The sequence below is a fragment of the Mytilus trossulus genome, chromosome 9, assembly GCF_036588685.1.
Source record: "Mytilus trossulus isolate FHL-02 chromosome 9, PNRI_Mtr1.1.1.hap1, whole genome shotgun sequence".
In the NCBI taxonomy this organism is placed as follows: domain Eukaryota; kingdom Metazoa; phylum Mollusca; class Bivalvia; order Mytilida; family Mytilidae; genus Mytilus; species Mytilus trossulus.
In genome coordinates, this window is record NC_086381.1 from 52,314,396 (window position 1) to 52,336,773 (window position 22,378).

Consider the following 22,378-nt stretch of genomic DNA (forward strand, 5'->3'; position numbering starts at 1 on the left):
AAATTGAAAGATTATGATTGGATTAGACATGCTAATACAACAGGTACAGCAGGAACTGGACCGTATGCTGATCATACCACTGGTTCAGGAGCAGGTTAGTATATAAATTGAAAGATTTTGATTGGATGAGACATGCTAATACAACAGGTACAGCAGGAACTGGACCGTATGCTGATCATACCACTGGTTCAGGAGCAGGTTAGTATATAAATTGAAAGATTATGATTGGATTAGACATGCTAATACAACAGGTACAGCAGGAACTGGACCGTATGCTGATCATACCACTGGTTCAGGAGCAGGTTAGTATATAAATTGAAAGATTTTGATTGGATGAGACATGCTAATACAACAGGTACAGCAGGAACTGGACCGTATGCTGATCATACCACTGGTTCAGGAGCAGGTTAGTATATAAATTGAAAGATTTTGATTGGATGAGACATGCTAATACAACAGGTACAGCAGGAACTGGACCGTATGCTGATCATACCACTGGTTCAGGAGCAGGTTAGTATATAAATTGAAAGATTTTGATTGGATGAGACATGCTAATACAACAGGTACAGCAGGAACTGGACCGTATGCTGATCATACCACTGGTTCAGGAGCAGGTTAGTATATAAATTGAAAGATTTTGATTGGATGAGACATGGTAATACAACAGGTACAGCAGGAACTGGACCGTATGCTGATCATACCACTGGTTCAGGAGCAGGTTAGTATATAAATTGAAAGATTTTGATTGGATGAGACATGCTAATACAACAGGTACAGCAGGAACTGGACCGTATGCTGATCATACCACTGGTTCAGGAGCAGGTTAGTATATAAATTGAAAGATTTTGATTGGATGAGACATGGTAATACAACAGGTACAGCAGGAACTGGACCGTATGCTGATCATACCACTGGTTCAGGAGCAGGTTAGTATATAAATTGAAAGATTTTGGTTGGATGAGACATTTTGATAGTCCCAGTGCTACAGAAACAGCATAATATGATGACTATACAATTGGCTGGGGAACACAAAAGATGCTTCAGAAGAGATTTGATTTATTTAGTCAAGCTACTTCAACAAGTACAGTAAGGTCATCTTCACTGTTGCTTGAAAGTTTAACAGTTTTAGTATATAACATTTCATTTGGGTTTCTGAGTTCTGTTTATATAGAATGTTATTTTTAAATACATGTAAATAAAAGTCATCATCTTGCAATATTTACATTCAGTGGATTTCAATTTTCTTCAAGCAATATAGTATAACTCAATCTACTTGTATTAAGTTTTCCTGTTTATAGTAAATTTTCTGCATTAGAATTGCTTATTTAATAAAATTTCTCTAGAAAGTATACTTTTTCCACAAAAATTTAACATTTGTTTTTGTTTCTAGGGTACTACATATACACTGAGGCCTCCAATCCCAGACGACCAAATGATAAAGCAAGGTTACTTAGTCCAGTATACCCCCAGACTAGTGGTGAATGTCTGAAATTCTACTATAATATGAACGGAAGAACTATGGGAACATTCAATATCTACACTGCTGATACAAGTGGTAACCTTGGAACTCCAATATGGTCAAAGTCAGGTAACCAAGGCAACAAGTGGAACTATGGTGAAGTAACACTAAAAACAGCTGGTAGTTTCCAGGTAAATTTTTGAACTTGGAATTATGTTGCAAACACATTTTGTATCTGTCTATGATTAAGTTTAAAGGTTCATCCTGTCTCTAAGTTAAAAACATAAATATTAGTTTTAAAAGATAGCAAATTAACCATTATAGATTTTATATTGAAGATTTCTATTGTTTTTTCTTTAAAAATGTTCAAATGTTTATGTTATTTCTGTTAAGTAAGATAAGCAAACTAACAAATATGCTCTGAAAATTTTGATCTTCATAAATTATTTCCTATCAATATTTTTTTCAGATTGTACTTGAGGGTGTAAGAGGATCCAGTTACTCCAGTGACATTGCTGCCGATGATGTCTCTATAACTGCTGGCCCATGTGCTCAACCTGGATCATGTGACTTTGAAACTGGTTTCTGTGGATATTCTAATGTTCAGCAAGGAGACCAGTTTGACTGGGATATGGGATCTGGAAAATCACCATCATTCTACACTGGACCTAATAATGACCATACAATAAATTCTGCACAAGGTAAAACCTCATCAAAAATATAAAGATACAAGGCTTATGATTTAGTAGTTGTTACTTATGTCAACTTGTTTATAATGGGTTCAATTATTGCTTCCAAACTGGTTTAAGTTTTTTAACAGTTTTCAAAACTTTCATTTGTTTTAACAAACTAGTTTAAAACCTGATTTAAAACTAAAACTGATTTGTTTGTTTATTGAGACCAAACAAAATATTATTGATGATGTGACTTACAAGTACATGTACTTTATGGGCAGTTATTCTTTTATGAAAATACACATGGTTTTTGTTTTGTTTTTATTTATAGTTCTTTGAAATTTATATTTCATCACCTGAAATCAATAATTTCTAAATGTTGTCTTTTGTAGGTCATTATGTGTTTATAGAAAGTAGTACTCCACAGAACGTAGGTGACAAGGCATGGTTAGTTAGTGAATCATTACAACCAACAACAGGTGCTTGTCTAACCTTCTGGTACAACATGTATGGATCAGGTTAGATTTAATTAGATATTATCACAAAACTGTGTACACATTTTACATTCATGGATAAAATCTTTTTATCACAGATTGAAATTAGTGGCTTAATTGAATTGTTTGGGTCAGGATTACATTGTTTGACCAAAGTTTCACCCCCTAAATTTTGATAACAATTTGGTTGCTGGACTATATTGATTATCAGATTTAGGAGTAAAGACTAGTTAATGGTAAAGATTTTACAATTTGGACATAATGTAAAAAATATAATTTTCATAAATGATCTTCCTGTGTGTACACTATTTTTGATTATCAATTGATCTTTTTTCAATGTGGTGACATGCAGCTTGCTGGTAGAGTAAAGAGTATGGTTTTGTTATCAAGCTGATATGTTCTAGATCTAAATGTAGGCTAAGGATTGAATGCTGTATTTGAAACATTCATGATACTAATGCTTTTTATCTGCATTTTCAAACTTTTTACAATTATTATTTTAGGCATTGGTTCCTTGAATGTAATTCAAACGACCACTACATCAAACACAACTCTGTTTACTGACTCTGGTAACAAGGGACAAGTATGGCTGAAGGGACAGAGTGACCTGACATCTATTAGTCAGTTTAAGATAGTATTTGAGGCAGTCAGAGGATCTAATTACAAAGGAGATATTGCTCTGGATGATATCAGTATCAACGCTGGAATATGTTCTCTACAGACTACTACTGGGGTCACTCAACCAACCGTAGCACCTACTCAAGGTAAGATATTACTGTTATTATATTAGTGGAGTCAGAATCAAGACTACTACTGGGGTCACTCAACCAACCGTAGCACCTACTCAAGGTAAGATATTACTGTTATTATATTAGTTGAGTCAGACCCTAGACTATTACTGTGGTCATTACCAGAATAAATGAAATAAAAGATCAAAGACAAGCAACAATCAAAGATATTCTAACATTAATCACAAAACATGTAAAACATGTAATAGATAAATGATGAAAAATCTTTTACACAATTAATAATCTCACAAAATATGTAGGATTTTTTTAAAATCACCTTGTATTTGCAAGTATTTGACTTATTTCCTGTACACTGATTTTAATTGTATTTGTCAAACAGTTTCCATAGAGACAGGTTGTAGAAGTTTTAAGATACATTACCAAAATCTTTAACCAGAGGTTAGGACACTTTATATAGTTACATTTATCAGTTTGTGATTTGCCATTCTAATGACTGATATGTTTTTGCAGCTGCCCTCCAGTTCTGTACATTTGAAAGTGGATTGTGTGGATATGTACAAGATACCACAGACACTCTGAACTGGATCAGGAAAAACAGGGGCACAACAAGTGTGGGCACTGGACCTAGCTTTGACCATACTACACTCAATACTAATGGTAAGTCTTAGTATCTGATAGTTTAAAGGTATTTTGACTATAACTGTCATCGCTACTAATTGAATAGGAATTTGAATGTCATTTTCTGTTTTTAAATTCTAACAACCAATTATCATTACAGCATAATGAGGGAGATGTGTTGGTTGACAGTTGTTAATCTGCCTCTGTACTCATCTGTAACCATTTTTTCTGATGTCTTATTTTTCAACTCAAAACTTGAATGAAAATTTAAGCTAAATGCCATTATATGTAGATATGATTGTCACACTTTTATGAAAATTTAAATAATTTGTGATAAAAAGTATTTTTTTAAGTTTAAAAGAAAGGTTATCGTAGGAAGAATAATATTCATTAGGTGGAAACAGTATTTTTATCTTAATAAAGATGGTATAAATATAGGCATTGATTTTTTAAACCTTTTAAAAAAAAATCTTCAATAAATTGATAATTTCAACTTTCAATCTAAATTTCAGTTTCTCCATATAGGATCCATCAGTTAAATTATATCGGTTCAAAACAAACATTTGATTTTAATTTGGTTCAGTACTGGTCTTTATTTTTATTATTTCTATTCCCTGTAGGTTATTACATCTATATTGAGGCCAGTAACAATAGTAACAAGACAGCAAGGATAATCAGTCCTGGAATATCCACCACAGCTACTGTTTGTGTGTCTTTCTGGTACCATATGTATGGAGCTCATATCAATAAGCTCACACTGTATGCTAAACATGGGAGCAGTAAACTTCTTATGTGGCAACAGACAGGAAACAAGGGAAATAAGTGGATCAACGGTAAAGTGGATGTTATTGCTAACACTGGAGACCAGGTGATATTTGAAGGAGCCACTGGAACCAGTTACCAAGGAGACATTGCTCTAGATGACATCTATATTCTGAATGGACCATGTCAGTCTGCTGCATGTAAGTAAATCAAGCAGAAGATCACATTTTTAATAAATTTTACATAAATTTATTTGCCAAAACTGATATGAGCTGCATTGAAAATAGGATCCATTAGATGTCAGTTGTAAACGAAACATTTCAAATTCTTAAATACGATGGAAACAATTAATAAAAGAAATAATTTTGAGCTGTGAAAGTTATTGATGTCAAGCAGAATAAATATCTTTGATCATATTTAAGAGAATAAAAATAAATCACTTTAAATTCTCAGTAGCATAGATGCAAAAATTAAAATCAAGGTAAAATTCATATTTTAGATATGGAATAATATTGCTGATATTCATCAAACTCCTTCCGTTATAATCAGATAAAGAATGATGCAATGCTATTGAAGTTCACATATACATTATATGTATTCTTATGTTTTGTAATTCATTTTCAGCTGTCTGTGACTTTGAAACATCAAGCATCTGTGGATATCAACAAGCCATTGATGACAATTTTGATTGGACAAGGGGAAATAGTGGCACATCTTCTAGTGGCACAGGACCACCATCTGATCATACCTATGGAACATCACAGGGTAGGAGTCTTGAATTAAAAAAATGTTATATAAAAAAGAAGATATGGTATGATTTCCAATGAGACAACTGTTCACAAGAGACCAAAATGACACAGACATTAACAACTATAAGTCACCGCAGGGCCTTCAACAATAAGCAAAGCCCATACCACATAGTCAGCTATAAAAGGACCCAATAAGACAATGCAAAACAATTCAATCGAGAAAACTAACGGCCTTATTAATATTAAAAAATGAACGAAAATGTTATGTTCAGCTTACAAACTCAGTTAAAGTCAGCAAAATGCTGTGGTATGTACTCAAGATTGTTGACTGTTAGGTTGTCCTTGTGTAATGATTCAAGTTCTCATGTTAAAAGTTACTCTTTGATAATCTTGATAATCTTCTTTGTTGTTTCTAGATGCTGTAAAACAATAATAGTTGGTTTATAATTTAAGATATAAAAATGCTCATTAGTATACAAACGCAAAGACAAATAGCAAATTTCTATCATAAATAATGCTTCCAGAATAATTCCTTAAGATTTAGATTTTTAAAAATTTTTAATCATGCAGCAATAAAAATATTTATTTCTGAGAAATGTATTTATTTTAAAGAAATGTTAATTTCAGGACATTACATGTATATTGAATCCTCGGCTCCAAGAGTACAAGGTGACAAAGCCAGACTGACAACTCCACAGCTGCCACCAACCAACAATAAATGTTTGACCTTCTGGTACCACATGTATGGTAGTGATATAGGTACCCTTAATGTATATGTCAGTACATATAATAAACTGGCCAGTCCACTTATAACACTCCAGGGTGACAAAGGAAATAAATGGAAAATAGCACAGACAACAATTCAGTCTCAATCTAACTACAAGGTATTTCTACAAATTAGTTGTAATATTTTAAATTCTTCAAGAATTATTTCCTCTTTACTATACTTTTCAAACCCTGCAAGACCCTCATGGGTAGTCAAGGTCATTTTAAAAAACATTGTTATAGTTTTCCAGAATAAAATCAAATGTTAAAACTAGGTTACTTCTTTCATCTTTATATTTAAAACTACATGGCTGAGTAGCTAGTTAGTTCTTTGATTTTTGCAAGATGGCTACATTATGGCTTAGAGCCGACTGACTGCTTTGGTAGTTTGATGCTTAAAGTAAAAATGTATTGTTTTTTATAGATTGTTTTCGAAGGAATTAGAGGAGGTGGTTATAAAGGAGATTTGGCTATCGATGACATTAAAATGACAGATGGCTCTTGTGCTGGAACAGGAACTTGTAACTTTGAGAAAGATTTGTGTGGCTGGGTTCAAAGACAAGATGACAAATTTGATTGGATTAGAAGGAGAGGAAGTACTCCCTCTGTTGGTACTGGTCCTCCTGGAGATCACACACTGGGAAATAATGCAGGTACAGAAGGAAACCAGTTCACATCAATTCAAATAAGATTTTTTTTAAAGATTTTGAAGTAGATATGACATATTATTGCATATTGGCTATAAGACCTTTCAAAATAAAGAAGCCATTTTGTATCTAAGGTTTATTTAGGAAAAAATCTGTGCACAGAGCCCACACAATTAATTGAAGAATGTATTATTCATTTGTTAATACAATGTACTCTATCTGCTTACAACTTCAAGAATTACTTGAAAAATAGATTTTGAAATATTATTGAACACTTTGAAACCATTATACACATGACAATGAAAAATAAATTGTTTGACTTTATAGGACTCTTTATATTGTATATTTTATATTATATCTCTATTGGATTGAAACCTTACTGATAATGGTAATTACATGTAATGATTATTGTAATTACTGATAATGGTAATTACATGTAATGATTATTGTAGTTACTGATAATGGTAATTACATGTAATGATTATTGTAATTACTGATAATGGTAATTACATGTAATGATTATTGTAATTACTGATAATGGTAATTACATGTAATGATTATTGTAGTTACTGATAATGGTAATTACATGTAATGATTATTGTAGTTACTGATAATGGTAATTACATGTAATGACTATTGTAGGAAACTATCTGTTTATCGAAGCCAGTCGACCGAGAGTACAAGGGGATAATGCTATTATCCAATCACAGAATATTCCTAATGCAGAATACTGCTTTAAATACTGGTACAATATGAATGGTGTTGGTATAGGGGCGCTCAATGTGTCTTACATGTATACTGATGGAACCAAAACATTACTAAAATCATTAGCCGGAAACCAAGGAGCAAGTTGGAAGCAGGCAATAGTACCAATAAAAACAGCATATCAAGATTTCACTGTAAGTGTTATGTACAGCAAAACCTGTTATAACTGAACTTATTTTCTAAATTCTCTTCGTTCAAACGAACATAAATTATTTATATGCTAGACTTTATAATTTCTATATACCTCAGCCCAATCTGTTTCTTATCTCATTCATAATATAAATAACTTAAACACTAGTTTTAGAACTTGTCAGACACGATGACGTTGCGAATGGTCAACACCCTTATCGAGTCCACCATATTTAAATACACTCGGGTTCATAAAACTTGTTACAATTCTATTGTTATATAAATAGAATTATCATACGATAAAATTCTTCCGCCACATACATAAATAATTATATTTATAATGTTTTGACACATACGGCTAATGCTTGTATTCAATAAAAAGAATTTTCAGTATACCGTCTTTTTCCGTTTTTGATTATAGACATATTTCTGTTCCATTTGATGCATGATATATACATGTTATAAAGCTACACAATGACATATCATATATTTGCTATTCTGCAGTTCATGTCAAAATTTCATCTCTAAAATTAGGAGTATTTATTTAAGGTGTAATTCAAAAAAAATATCTAATATGCTGTTACTAAACAAAAATTCTACAAAAACGTATTTTTCGGCCAAACTCTTGTAAATATTGGTTTGCTTTAGATATCTATGTAAGAGTAATAAGTAAAAATTATACTTCTTTGTTAGAGAAGTTATTTGACTAAAGTTCCAATTCATTTTAAAGCAGATACAATTAAAAAAGTATAAAAACGTAATCAGCAATCAAAGTTGAAAATCAAACGATAGTGTCAAAAAATAAATTATTTATTACTAGATACTGGTAGAAGGATCTGTTGGCAGTAGTTACAAAGGAGATATTGCTGTAGATGACTTTGTCCTTGACCCCTTCAGTTGTAGTACAGGTAAATATCTTTTCGTATATAATCGCAGCCATACTTAGATTTTGTTTTATATATTTGTTTTAAGGTGGTACCTAACACTACAGGGAGATAAACGTTTTAATTACGTTGTGTTGATAAGGGAATATTAAGCTTCTCAGAGATCAAAATAAGTGTTTGTCAAACTGCTATATAACGAGTGTAATTTTTCTGATAAAATAGTTGGTTCAATTTTTATAAAATCTTTTCATTTTTGTCAGAAGGTCAATTTAAATACTTTGTCAAAATTTTAAGAAAATTAAACGAGCCAAATTTATTTTAGTTAAAGTGTTGGGTATCACCTTAAGTTTGAAATATAAAATATAATTATTTTTGTTGTTGTTACATTTATAATATAAATCCTTGAACTTGCAAAGGTATTATCTGTAGCATGCTTAAACAAAGTGTATTTCAGTAATCTGAGTACAAGAGGTTTATATGAAAAGAGAATTTTTTGAAATGAAATAAATAGATATAGGAAGATGTGGTGTGAATGCCAATGAGACAACTCTCCATCCAAATAACAATTTAAAAATTAAACCATTATAGGTTAAAGTACGGCCTTCAACACGGAGCCTTAGCTCACACCGAACAACAAGCTATCAAGGGCCCCAAAATTACTAGTGTAAAACCATTCAAACGGGAAAACCAACGGTCTAATCTATATAAACAAAACGAGAAACGAGAAACACGTATATATTACATAAACAAACGACAACTACTGTACATCGACTATTTTTAAATATCTTTATTTTAAAAATGAATTTTACATCTTACTGTTTTTTGAAATCATATTCAATGAAGATCTATAAAGATTGTTTGCATATTACTAAAAGCTATCTGCATCATGTTTTAATATAATTATTGTTACCACAGAAGTACCATCTAATGGAACCTACAATTGCCAAGATGGAAAAGGATCAACAATACCACAGAATAAAGTTTGTGATTTCAAAAATGATTGTCCTAATGCAATGGATGAAAGTGACTGTGGTAAGTTTAGAACAGTTATTTATATTTGATATTACCCATGGTATATCACTAAGAAACATGCTATGAAGTGACACTTTAATATAAGTGAAATTGCAAATTTATAACGCTAGATTTAAAACAGGGAAAGTAGATGCAAGTAAGAAGTGTTTTGCATTCTTTTAAAGATAATCTTGAAAATAGATACTGTAAATGAGCCTTTTAATTTAACGACGTTCACCAGTAGGAAAATGATGTGAATATTAGTAGTCCAGAATACTTCAATATATTTCCTACTTCATGTAAATTGAGAAAGCAAATTAGAAAATTGCAAATATAAATTGATGCTAAGTTGACTGTCAGAGGAGACTAAACATTAAACCTTGTATACAAGAAAGTAAGTTGATTTTCAGAATATGTGAAAATATGAAGAAGTATGCTTTTGAATAAAACATTTTTTACTGAATCTTACAGGAGCATGTGACTTTGAGACTGATTTCTGTTCCTGGACTACCCTTGGAACTGGTGCCTTTACCTGGTCAAGGGGAGGTAATCAAACTGCCACAGCCAATACTGGACCAGCATTTGACCACACAATAGGGAATTCAAGAGGTTAGTACTGTCCTGGTTATATGACCACTACTCCTTCCTTAGACATTTTGGAAAGAAATTAATAATAATACTTTATTCCGAAAGCAATACAGCTTATAGGATACATATACACAATTTTACACCTATTTAAGACTTTTACAAAAGATATATAATATATATATAATATACAGGTGTGCATTAGTTCAGAGCAATTTCCAAACCACATTTTCTATATTTTGACTGTTTCTGTTGGTCCATGTTAAGAGAGGAAAAAGATTACCAAAAGGACATTCATACTCATAAGTTGAAATACTGCCAACACATGATTATAGAAGAAACAGACAGTATACAAAACACAGCATAGAACACTAAAGACTGAGCAACACTAACCTAAAACTGGGAGTTATTAAACTACAGATGAGGGTATTCCAGTAAATAAAAGATGTTTTTTGAAATGCTGTTTAAGTATTTTTTTTTCATTGCTTAGGTCATTACATCTATGTTGATGCTAACCAAGGAACATTCACAAGTACAGCAGAATTAGATGGAACACTGTTACAAGCATGCAGCTCTACCTGTCAGCTCAATTTCTGGTACCATATGTATGGATCAGGTTAGTAAAATCACATTATCTGGAACCATATGTATGGATCAGGTTAGTAAAATCACATTATCTGGTACCATATGTATGGATCAGGTTAGTAAGATCACATTATCTGGAACCATATGTATGGATCAGGTTAGTAAGATCACATTATCTGGTACCATATGTATGGATCAGGTTAGTAAGATCACACACTACAAAAGTCAAAAAGTCTGAAAAGACCAGTTTTTGTCTGAATTTGCATGAATTTTTACTTGACATTCTTAATTTGTCTGCATAATTTTAAAAAAATCTTGACATAGTATTAGTTTGTCTAAAAAGGTTCTTGATTTTTCTTGACGAGTGTCTTGACAGTATTAACATTGTCTTAAAATTTCTCGACACTTCCTGTAACTTCCGATAAGAGTCTGGATTAGTCTCGACCAATTCTTGACTGTCTTAAATTTGTCTCGATCTGTCTTGACATATTCTTGACATTCCTAATAATGTCTGAATATGTCTTGACATATTCTTGACATTCTAAATAATGTCTGAATATGTCTTGACACATTCCTGACAGTATAAAATATGTCTTGACACTATTTTAACAGTATAAATTTCGCCTGAACGGTTTATGAAATCTTTTGGGTTTGTGTGGCTAAAAAAAAGGAGGGGGGGCATTCGTGTTCGTCAAAGAATTTGTTCTCATCTAGATTCAAACTGTATTTTTTAGAACAACCCAAAAACATTTTTTTTCATATTTGGGTGTTAAATTTGATAATTTTTTATCAACAACATTTTGAGATATCTCCTTCCTGAAAAGATCAAAAAATGTTTAGATCCATATTATGTATGTATGTTTGAGACCAATGAAATCATTGATTAAAAATTATAAAATTCAACACTCAAATTTGAATAAAAAAACAGTAATCATTGATGGGACCCATCATGAATACTTTTTTTATTATTCCTGAAGTAGATGATAATTTTCTTTTAAATTTTGGAATGTTTATGGCCGGTCAACTTATAAGTTGTATGGCTGATTACAAGTAAATCAGTAATTTCTATTTGACAGTTGCGTGTATTCTGGGGTGTGTTATAACTTAATTTCATGGGGAACATCCTGTCCATGTATAATACTTAATATATATTCCAACAGATGACATTACACACATTTTTCTTCTGTCAAATGAATGATTTTTATATCATAATAATTTGCTATTTATATAAATCACATATTTGTACAATAATTATTTACCATATTAACATTGGATATTATGAATGTAGAGGGAAATATGTCTACCGTATGATTGGTTTTAATCATTTAATTAATCAGATTTAGGAATCAAAATTTGTATTTTTTTTTAAATAACCCACATTTAAATTGTTTTAAATCAACACACACTCATTTAAATTATTATATACATTAGATTGCATAGCCATACATTGTATTTGCATTTGTGAAACTATTTAAATAACCAAATTTTCAATTATTTTACATGCCAAACTTTCATATTTGTTGTAAGAGATGTAACTTAAAAACAACAGTATATTATGTAAAGAGAATGAAAGATTAAAGTTATATTATGAATAGTGGTCATGATTTGTAAAACTCAGAACTGTCAGGTAAATTTAAGAAACATTTTTAAAATATTCAGAATATGTCAAGCCAATCTAAGAAAGAATAAGAATGTCAAGAATATGTCGAGAAATTTCAAGACAGTATTCAAATGTCAAGAATTTGTCAAGAAATTTTAAGACCATATTCAGAATGTCAAGAATATGTCGAGTAAATTTCATACAAATTTGATATAAATGAGAATTTGTCAAGAAAAATTAAGACACAAGTCATACTTTTGGAGAATGTCAAGTAAAAGTTCATGCAAATCAAGACAAAAACTGGTCTTTTCAGACTTTTTGACTTTTGTAGTGACATTATCTGGTACCATATGTATGGATCAGGTTAGTAAGATCACATTATCTGGTACCATATTTATGGATCAGGTTAGTAAGATCACATTATCTGGTATCATATGTATGGATATGGTTAGTAAGATCACATTATCTGGTACCATATGTATGGATCAGGTTAGTAAGATCACATTAACATAATACTGTAGTTTCTTCCTATCAGCTCAACTTTGTTAGGTCACACTTTGACAGTACTGTAAATTTTACATGTTAGCTTAAACTTGTTTTTTCACACTTTCACACTTTCACAGTTCTGTTGTCTCTACTTATCAGCTAAACTTTGTTAGGTCAAACTTTCACAGTACTGTAGTTTCTACTTATCAGCTAAACTTTGTTAGGTCAAACTTTCAAAGTACTGTAGTTTCTACTTATCAGCTAAACTTTGTTAGTTCACACTTTGACAGTACTGTAGTTACTACCTGTTAGCTAAACTTTGTTAGTTCACACTTTGACAGTACTGTAGTTACTACCTGTTAGCTAAACTTTGTTAGGTCAAACTTTCACAGTACTGTAGTTTCTACTTATCAGCTAAACTTTGTTAGGTCAAACTTTCAAAGTACTGTAGTTTCTACTTATCAGCTAAACTTTGTTAGTTCACACTTTGACAGTACTGTAGTTACTACCTGTTAGCTAAACTTTGTTAAGTCACACTTTGACCGAACTGTAGCTTTAACTTGTCAGCTAAACTTCTGATACCATATATATGGATAAACTTATTAAGTTCACATTTTGACAGTACTGTAGTTTCATTTAAATGTAGTCGAACAGTGAAATCAAGTACTGTTAACTCTTAAATTTTTAAATCTTTTGATAATTTTGAAATAATTTGTAATAATTTTCATTTAGGTATTGGAACTTTGAGAGTTTTGATTCAAGTTGGAAACAAGTACACAGAGATTTGGAAACAATCCAGAAACCAAGGCAACAAATGGATTCAGGCTACAGTAGATATTGGTAGAGTAGCCCAACCATTCAGTGTAAGTAAATAGTCCTTAAAATATATCCTTTTAAAAAATGTATGCTGGTTATAAAGTTATCTACACTTGTATGCAAATTTGTTTGCCATTGCATAACATCACAAAAATTCCTGTAAAATTTGAAATAACACAATTTAAAAAATTTGATGTCACAATTAAAAAGTGATTGTTGCTTTACGTCAAAAGGAAATTCTAAGAAGGTCTTAGGTCATTCAAAAACAAAATTCAGATAAATACCAAAAATGTAAATATGTTTATTCCATTGTTATAAGCAAACATATTTTTACATTTAACATATTATATTTTCCATTATGCTTTGTATTTAGCAATCATGCTGTACCTGAAATAGTAAAAAAAATTATACTTATAGTTGGCATATATAGATAGCTTTTTTTTTATATTTATAGTTGGCATACAGAGCTAGCATTTTTTGATTTTTTTTATAGTTGGCATATAGAGCTACCAGAACTTTTAATGTGCGTGGAGACATAGCTCTTGATGACGTTCAACTGATGAACTGTAACTTCCCTGCAGTACAGCAATCATGTCTGTCCAATCAGTTCAGGTGTACCAGAGGAGCTTGTGTATCTAAAAATACCCTGTGTGACTTCACTGATGATTGTGGTGACAATAGTGATGAAGGAAATTGTGGTAGGTTATCCCCCTTAGTAAAGATTACCTCCCTTTCTTTACAGTCATGTGACTTCACTGATGACTGTGGTGACAATAGTGACAAAGGAAATTGTGTTAGGTTATCTCCCCTTATTAAAGATTACCTCCCTTTCTTTACAGTCATGTGACTTCACTGATGACTGTGGTGACAATAGTGACGAAGGAAATTGTGGTAGGTTATCTCCCCTTAGTAAAGATTACCTCCCTTTCTATACAGTCATGTGACTTCACTGATGACTGTGGTGACAATAGTGACGAAGGAAATTGTGGTAGGTTATCTCCCCTTATTAAAGATTACCTCCCTTTCTTTACAGTCTTTTTCAGTGCATTTTATAAATAATAAGAAGATGTGATATGAGTGCTAATGATACAACTCCCCATTCAAGTCACAATATATAAACATTTAACAATTATAGGTCAAAGTAGACCATGTATATATTGTAGTATCTGTGTCAAGTTTATAAGATTTGACAGTGAAGTAGGTCTTTTTTGGACATGAGTAGGTTATTTCCTTTACTTAGGTACAGGCTGGTTTAGTGTTCATATCACATTCTCTATCTTCTTATAGACCATAATAATACATCAAAGCAACAAAAAAACAAAGACATCTTGAAATTAATGAATTCAAATTATTTTTTTAATTGCGTTTTCAAATTTTTTAGATTTAGATACATATAGTTAAGTGTTTCTATGTTTGTACTTTAGCTAAATTTCCTGGAAGATGTGATTTTGAAACCAGTTTGTGTGGGTGGAGTCAAGACACAACTGATACATTTGATTGGATAAGAGCCACTGACCATACAGCTAGTGGTGGTACTGGACCATCCAGAGATCACACTAAAGGCACTGCTAACGGTAAGATTATTTTGATGAAAAAGACAGTTAACATTTGATGGAAGATTTTTTATACAGATATTTTACAAATGTATCAGTACAGAGTATCATTGAATTTCAATGAGTAACTATGGATTATGTTAACTCGTCATTCTGTATTTACTAAAAGGTTCTTTTTTTTCCCATAGGATATTACATGTTCATAGAATCATCAAGACCCAGGAAGCCTGGAGATGTAGCAAGAATTGTCAGTCCAACATTAGCCATCAATACAAACAATCAAAATTCAGTCTGCACAGTAAGTTTTATTTACCTGGGTTCAAATTGATGAGATAAAAAATTGTCAATTTGAATCAAACTGATGCAGTGTTTTACTACGAGAGTATATAATAAGACCACTATAAGACCACTAATGCCAGATTAGTCATGTTACAGTTATACTTATTTATGTGTAAATGTGTGGATAAAAGCATAAACTAGAGTACTGTGGATTCATTAATATTCGTTGGATACCAATTTTGGTGGATTTCGTCGGACATGGAGAACCACGATTTCAAATGTTCAACGAAATACAAATTTTGTAAAGGAATGAGTGTAGACTTTACCAAAACCACAAAATTAAATATCCAAGAATATGTAAGTTTTCCTCAAACCACGAAAATTTGTACCCACGAAAATAAATGTATCCACAGTATATATTTTTGTAATAAATTGATAACATATTCATCTACTTTCTCCCTTTTAAGAATTGAATGCTTCTTTTTGTAACTCCATTGTGGTGTAAAAGCGTTGACCAAAGTACATTTCCGCACTTCATTCTAAAAATGTGCCCACGTCAACTCTTTTACAACCCTATGAAGTTACAAAAACAGGCATTCAATACTTATAATTACATTTTTTAGCTAGGATAATGAAAACACGATTTTTATCAAGTTTATATTTAATTTACCTGTGCACTTTTTGTGGGACATGTGTTAATGAATGATAAATTTTATTGTGTTATGATGTTCATTAAGGAATAACGCGAGATTGCAGTGTAGCCAATCAGAATAACCTATTGTAATGTAATTATGACAATTTGATCAATATTCTTTAGTTAAATTTTAAGAATGAAACTATTTTTAATGGATGAATATCATAATCTAATCAAGGTTTATATTTCTATTTGTACAGAGTTCACTTTGTTTTTAAAATTAGCCATAATTTTCATTTTATAATTGAGGCAGTCTTAATAAAAAAAAGTGCTGCTCCTTTGCCTTTTCTGTTATTTTTTGCTGTGTATTTACTCATTTTATGTCATATATGGGTACTCCATATCATATTCTATCATATAATTATTGTCTCTGATTACAGTTCAGACTATACTACCACATGTTTGGAAGTGGAATTGGAACGCTGAATGTCTACACCAGAACAGCTGTTGGAGGACCACTTAAAAAGATATGGACCAAGTCTGGAAATGTTGGAGATTTCTTTGAAAGGAGAGATATACAGATACTTGAAAATAATCCATTCCAGGTTAGATCATTGTGAATTCCAATCACTGTAAATTCAGAAATTATTGTGTACATTTATCAATGAGTTTTTTCAAGAAGGACAAAAATGTGAGTTTTAATTATTGTGATTTTTAAAAAATCTGCATACTCTATGTTTCAGTTTTCAGAATGCAAGTTCTTTTTATTACAATACTCACCCAGTCAACGTATTTGCATTGATTAAAACCTCACAATAATTTCTGAATTTGCAATAGTTCATTTTCATGCATTATCCATAACTCAACCTTTGGCTCTTAACTTTTTTTATTCTCTGACTGCTGTAGAAGGTGTTTTTTGTTTCTCAGTTGATCTGTTTATTTGTCAATCCATACATTCCTCATCAATATATTCTTGTTTGAAAATCACCAAAGATGTTGAAGAACTGCTGTTGAATGTGCTGAAATTTTCCAAAAATCTTATTTTAAGTACACTGTATTTTAAAATTTATATATGAACAAACAAGCTGTGTTTCTTTTGTAGATTTTTTTTTATATGACGATGATTTCCTTCTTGTTCATTTCTTTCCATTTTTCAGGTGTTAGTAGAAGGCGTGGTTGGTAGTAGTTACAAAGGAGATATTGCTATTGATGATTTATCATTCTCTGATGGATGTATGCTAAGTTCAGGTAAATATAGAAAAATAAAATTGTTTTATTGAAGGTGCAACTATGTAATCGTTCCTCTCAACAACAAAAATTGTGAAAAAATAGTCAACCATTTTTTTGAGTGCACCATTTAAAATTTTTTGGAAGAATTGTTTTGTATTTGATGATCTAGTTCAAATATTGAAAAACCAAAAATCTTATACAAAGCTGACGAGCTGAAACAACAAAAAGGACCAAAATAATACTTCATTTAATGATATAATTATATTTTACAAATAATATGTGAATTCCATCTAATATCAATAAAAATGTGCCAATGAATTTTTTTTGTAATCAGAGCTTAAAAGAAACTTTTTTTTTCAAAACTTTTTGTTTCTTTTCATTTCATTGTATTTCTGGATCATTTTAGCAGGTACAATACCAACTGGTACCCCAGGACCAGCAACCACTCCTAATCCATGTGGAGCTAACAGTACTCAGTGTGTCACTGGAACAAAATGTATACCTAATTTCCAATTGTGTGATTTTACATACCAGTGTGCAGACAAATCAGATGAAGCTAACTGTGGTGAGTGGTCTCCCTTTGAATAATACAAATTTTACAATCTTACATTTGAATTACTCCAAAGATGGTTTACTCCCCCTTACTTATTACAAATAACTGAAAATGACATATCACTTACTCAGAAGATGGTAGTCTCCCCCTTGTTTATAACAAATTACCCAAATTAACATTTCAATTACTCAGAAGATTTTCGACCCCCCTGCATATTACAATTAACTGGAAAATTACATTTCACTTACTCGAAAGATTGGTGTCTCCCTCTTGTTTATTACAAATTACCCAAAATCGACATAACTCACTCAGAATATGGTTGTTTCACCTCTTTTATTACAAATTACCCAAAATGACATTTCACTAATATATAAAATGGTTGTCTCACCCTTGTTTACTACAAATTACCCAATATGACATTTCAATAACTCAGACGAGATCAACTGAAGATGTGTGGGTGTACCCCCTTGTTTATGTATTTGTAATTGAAGATGGTTGTCTCTCCATGTTCTGTTCCCCTTTCTATCATTTGTGATGATATTTTTTAGAATAGATTTTCTTTAGATAAAACAAAATGTAATTCTAGTTCAATTTTGTTTTTGAAAAAAGTAAAAACACAAAAATACTGAACTCCGAGGAAAATTCAAAATCAAAAGGCAAAATCAAAAGTCCAAACACATCAAACGAATGGATAACAACTGTCATATTCCTGACTTGGTACATGCATTTTCTAAATGGTGGATTGAACCTGGTTTTATAGCTAGCTAAACCTCTCACTTGTATGACAGTCCCATCAAATTCCATTAAATTGTCAACGATGCATGAACAAAACAAACATACTCAAAGAATAAAAATGTCAAAAATAGGGGTACAGCAGTCAATATTGTGTTATCATCTTAATATCACTATAAAAACAACAAATTTGACGAAGAAGCACAAAAAGGCCTACATCAAATTTAACATACTCATTTTGCTTTTCTTATACGACTTTGAATACATTTCGATATATTTAATTGCACAATGTGTAAGAGATATTGTTGAAAATGTAAGTTAGATATTTTTATGCTTAAGAAATAAAGTTCATACATTTTAATTTGTATACAGGAACATGTAATTTTGAGAAAAATCAATGTGGCTGGCAAGATTCCAGTACTGGACGTTACAATTGGCATATCTTCCAAGGTTCTTCTCCAGGAACAGGAGGCCCATCGAGTGATCACACCACAAATAACGCACAAGGTCAGTATGATAGTACATGGTATGCTTAGCTTTTTTTATCCTGATTATGCAAATTCTTTTATTTAAGATGGTACATAACAATACAGGGAGATAACTCTGTTAGATTCAACTGAACGTTTTAATGCTTATCTATTGTTAAGGAAAAAATAAGCTTTTCAGTGATCATTATTTGTGTTTGTCAAACTACTATATAACTAATGAAAATTTTCCAATAAAGTGTATTGGTCAAGTTTATTGAAATTTGTATATTTTTTCAAAGCAAATATTTTGTCAAAATTTTATGAAAAAGTAAAGGAATCAAATTAATTTTAGGTGGTACCTAACACTACAGGGAGATTACTCTGTAAAATCAGCTAAATGTTTTAATTACGTTGGTTTGTAAAGGGAATATTAAGCTTCTCAATGATCAAAATTGTTGTTTGTAAAACTGCTATATAACCAGTGTAATATTTCTGATAAAACGGTTGGTTTGAAATTTTTGAAATTTTTATATACTTGTTAAAGGGTCAAAGTAAATACTTTGTCAAAATTTTATGAAAATTAAACGAGCCAAATTAATTTTAGTGAAAGTGTTGGGTACCACCTTAAGTTGAGGTGTTTAGTATTACCTTAAAAACCTGTAATAGAATAATAAAAAAAAGCTGAAGTTTATGTAAAGATTTCAAAAGATCAGGAATTTCCTATCAAACAAATTCTGATAGAGTCAGTTTTATAAAGTTATATTTGGAATGTTTAACTTTCAGGACATTACATGTTGGTGGAGGGTTCTACTGGTACCTTTTTCAGCAGAGCCTACCTGGACACACCTGTATTCCAAGCCACTGCTGCCAGTTGTCATATCACATTTTGGTTCAATATGAATGGGGCTTTGGCAGGTAATTGAATTAAAGATTTTACGTTTTAAAATTCTGCGTTTGCTGTAGATGTGATTCTCAATCAGATACTTTAAAATGCAACATTTTCTGAAATCATTATTATTTGAGTTTTGTATCATGTTTCAACAATCACAAAAATTAATGCACACTAAAATTCTTGAGTTTACAGTAATTTTAATAACATTAGTCATACACATTACTGTAAATTCAGAAATAATTATTGCTTGCAAATATTATTGCGATTTTGTTATTTTGGACTTGAACGCGATTTTAATTTTTGTGATATTGAGAAAAATCATGTTTAATTCATATAAAAAAATTCAAAATGTGAGTTTAAATTAATGCGACTATAACACTGTCAGATTTTTCGCAATAATAAAAACCTCACACAAATTTCTGAATTTACAGTATAATGATATTGTTATAGGCAATGTTCAGTTGTATGTCATCAACTCTAATAAACCTACCCAAAGAACTTTGATCTGGTACAAGACTGGTTCCCAAGGCATTGGATGGAAGAATGCCTCAGCAGACATTGGTCAACTTTCAGCAGGTTACAAGGTTAGTTTTATGGGTGAAAGTTCACCAGTCTGAAAATGAGGCTGTACATTGTTGATGCACACTATATGTATAAATTCATTTTTTAGATTTAATTATAAAACAATAAATTCATGTATAAATTTCAAACTCTTATTGTTTATCTTAATTATATTGTCAGCACTAGGTTTTTGCATGTAAAAATTATTTGATTTTTTAAAGTTTTGAAACCAATGTGATAGTATTGTTTATTTATAGATAAAGACAATTTAAAGGCATAATGTATTAAGTTTAATTGCTTTCTTGTAATTGAATATAGTTTTTATACCTGAACATATTTTTGTTTTACAGCTAAGATTCCAAGCCTTCCCTAACAAAGGCTTTGGTTCCTTGTCGAAGGTACCTAATGCAGATATAGCAATTGATGATGTCAAATTTGTAGACTGTAGTCCCACACAAATCTTCACGGATAAAAGTAAGAAAAAACATAATATGTAAACATGTTACTGTTCAGAGAAAATACATATGCTGCAAAAGTATTTATAAAACTTATGGAAAGATGAACAATGGGGTAAATGATAGTGAGACAGAAATCCAACAACACAGGTTAATAAAAGAAACCTCTAGAGATCAACAGACATCCCATCAAGGTCAATTGAAGTATAGACAAAAAATAACACCACTTTTCCAGCTGTGCATAATTATAAATTCAGAGTCTTATAAAGCTAGAAATAATTTTATGAGAACTTTCCATTTTATTTTTAATTTTATTCATCTATATTAAATTCAAAAGGAATGAAAAGCAATTGAAAAAAAGGACAAGCACTTACATAGATCCTAACTTTAGACAAGCTCTTTAACATACATGAAGGTTACATAGTTTTACAGGTATAAAAAAAGAAGATGTGGTATGATTGCAATGAGACAACTCTCCACAAGAGACTAAATGACACAGAAATGAACAACTATAGGTCAGCGTACTGCCTTCTAAAATGAGGAAAGCTCATACCACATGGTCAGGAACTCTACTTCCAAATATGGATATAGTTTTATTTTAGTGGTTTAGAATTCCTCCTGATTTTCTAAAGTACTTTTAAGTGTAACTGTTGATTGACATTACACAGACATTGTTATTTATTTAGATATCTAGTCATATCTATTTAATTGATTTTCAATTTTTCATATTGTCTTTTTATTCGCCTTTTCAGAATCTAAAGGACTATGGGTAATCTCATTGTTCGTACACCAAAATGAAAAAAGGGTTATGTCATTGGTTGAATTTCAATTGTTTAGAACGTTTGTCAACAATCACAACCTTTTGGTGAACGCTTTTGAAATTATTACCCAGAATGCATTAGATTCAAAAACGGCGAATTCCATAGTGTAAAAATAGTTCTATATCTCCTGCTGAAAATTAACTGCTGAAATATTTGTTTTGTAGCTGTGAACTGTACATTTGAATCTGATTTCTGTGGATATTTCCAAGATACAAAGGATGATTTTGATTGGACTAGAACTAATCAAGCTTCACCAACCAGAGGGACGGGTCCAGATAGAGATCACACAACTGGAACAGGTGAAATCAGGATAATGCATGCATCTTAACTTGTCCTGGAGGAGGGTGGGACAGGGCCTCCTAGGCCAAGTGGTCTAAGTAGTTCTACTTCTGTAATCACTAGCCAGTCAAAACTGAGGTTGTG

General features: G+C 31.3%; 1 protein-coding gene across 1 annotated transcript in view; it reads left to right on the forward strand.

The window, feature by feature from the left end:
- LOC134684746 (MAM and LDL-receptor class A domain-containing protein 2-like) overlaps positions 1–22,378 on the forward strand; it is a 160,945-nt gene that overhangs the window by 97,241 nt on the left and 41,326 nt on the right. Inside the window, exons 108-133 of the mRNA XM_063544053.1 lie at positions 1,391–1,650; positions 1,929–2,160; positions 2,526–2,651; positions 3,131–3,391; positions 3,887–4,033; positions 4,615–4,956; positions 5,381–5,521; positions 6,133–6,389; positions 6,695–6,923; positions 7,560–7,816; positions 8,632–8,719; positions 9,611–9,727; positions 10,178–10,315; positions 10,782–10,907; positions 13,695–13,825; positions 14,272–14,476; positions 15,203–15,352; positions 15,520–15,629; positions 16,685–16,849; positions 17,402–17,492; positions 17,884–18,039; positions 19,132–19,266; positions 20,010–20,141; positions 20,569–20,702; positions 21,030–21,153; positions 22,120–22,254. Coding sequence (XP_063400123.1) covers positions 1,391–1,650; positions 1,929–2,160; positions 2,526–2,651; positions 3,131–3,391; positions 3,887–4,033; positions 4,615–4,956; positions 5,381–5,521; positions 6,133–6,389; positions 6,695–6,923; positions 7,560–7,816; positions 8,632–8,719; positions 9,611–9,727; positions 10,178–10,315; positions 10,782–10,907; positions 13,695–13,825; positions 14,272–14,476; positions 15,203–15,352; positions 15,520–15,629; positions 16,685–16,849; positions 17,402–17,492; positions 17,884–18,039; positions 19,132–19,266; positions 20,010–20,141; positions 20,569–20,702; positions 21,030–21,153; positions 22,120–22,254 — 4,389 coding nt within the window. The remainder of the gene's footprint in view (positions 1–1,390; positions 1,651–1,928; positions 2,161–2,525; positions 2,652–3,130; positions 3,392–3,886; positions 4,034–4,614; positions 4,957–5,380; positions 5,522–6,132; positions 6,390–6,694; positions 6,924–7,559; positions 7,817–8,631; positions 8,720–9,610; positions 9,728–10,177; positions 10,316–10,781; positions 10,908–13,694; positions 13,826–14,271; positions 14,477–15,202; positions 15,353–15,519; positions 15,630–16,684; positions 16,850–17,401; positions 17,493–17,883; positions 18,040–19,131; positions 19,267–20,009; positions 20,142–20,568; positions 20,703–21,029; positions 21,154–22,119; positions 22,255–22,378) is intronic.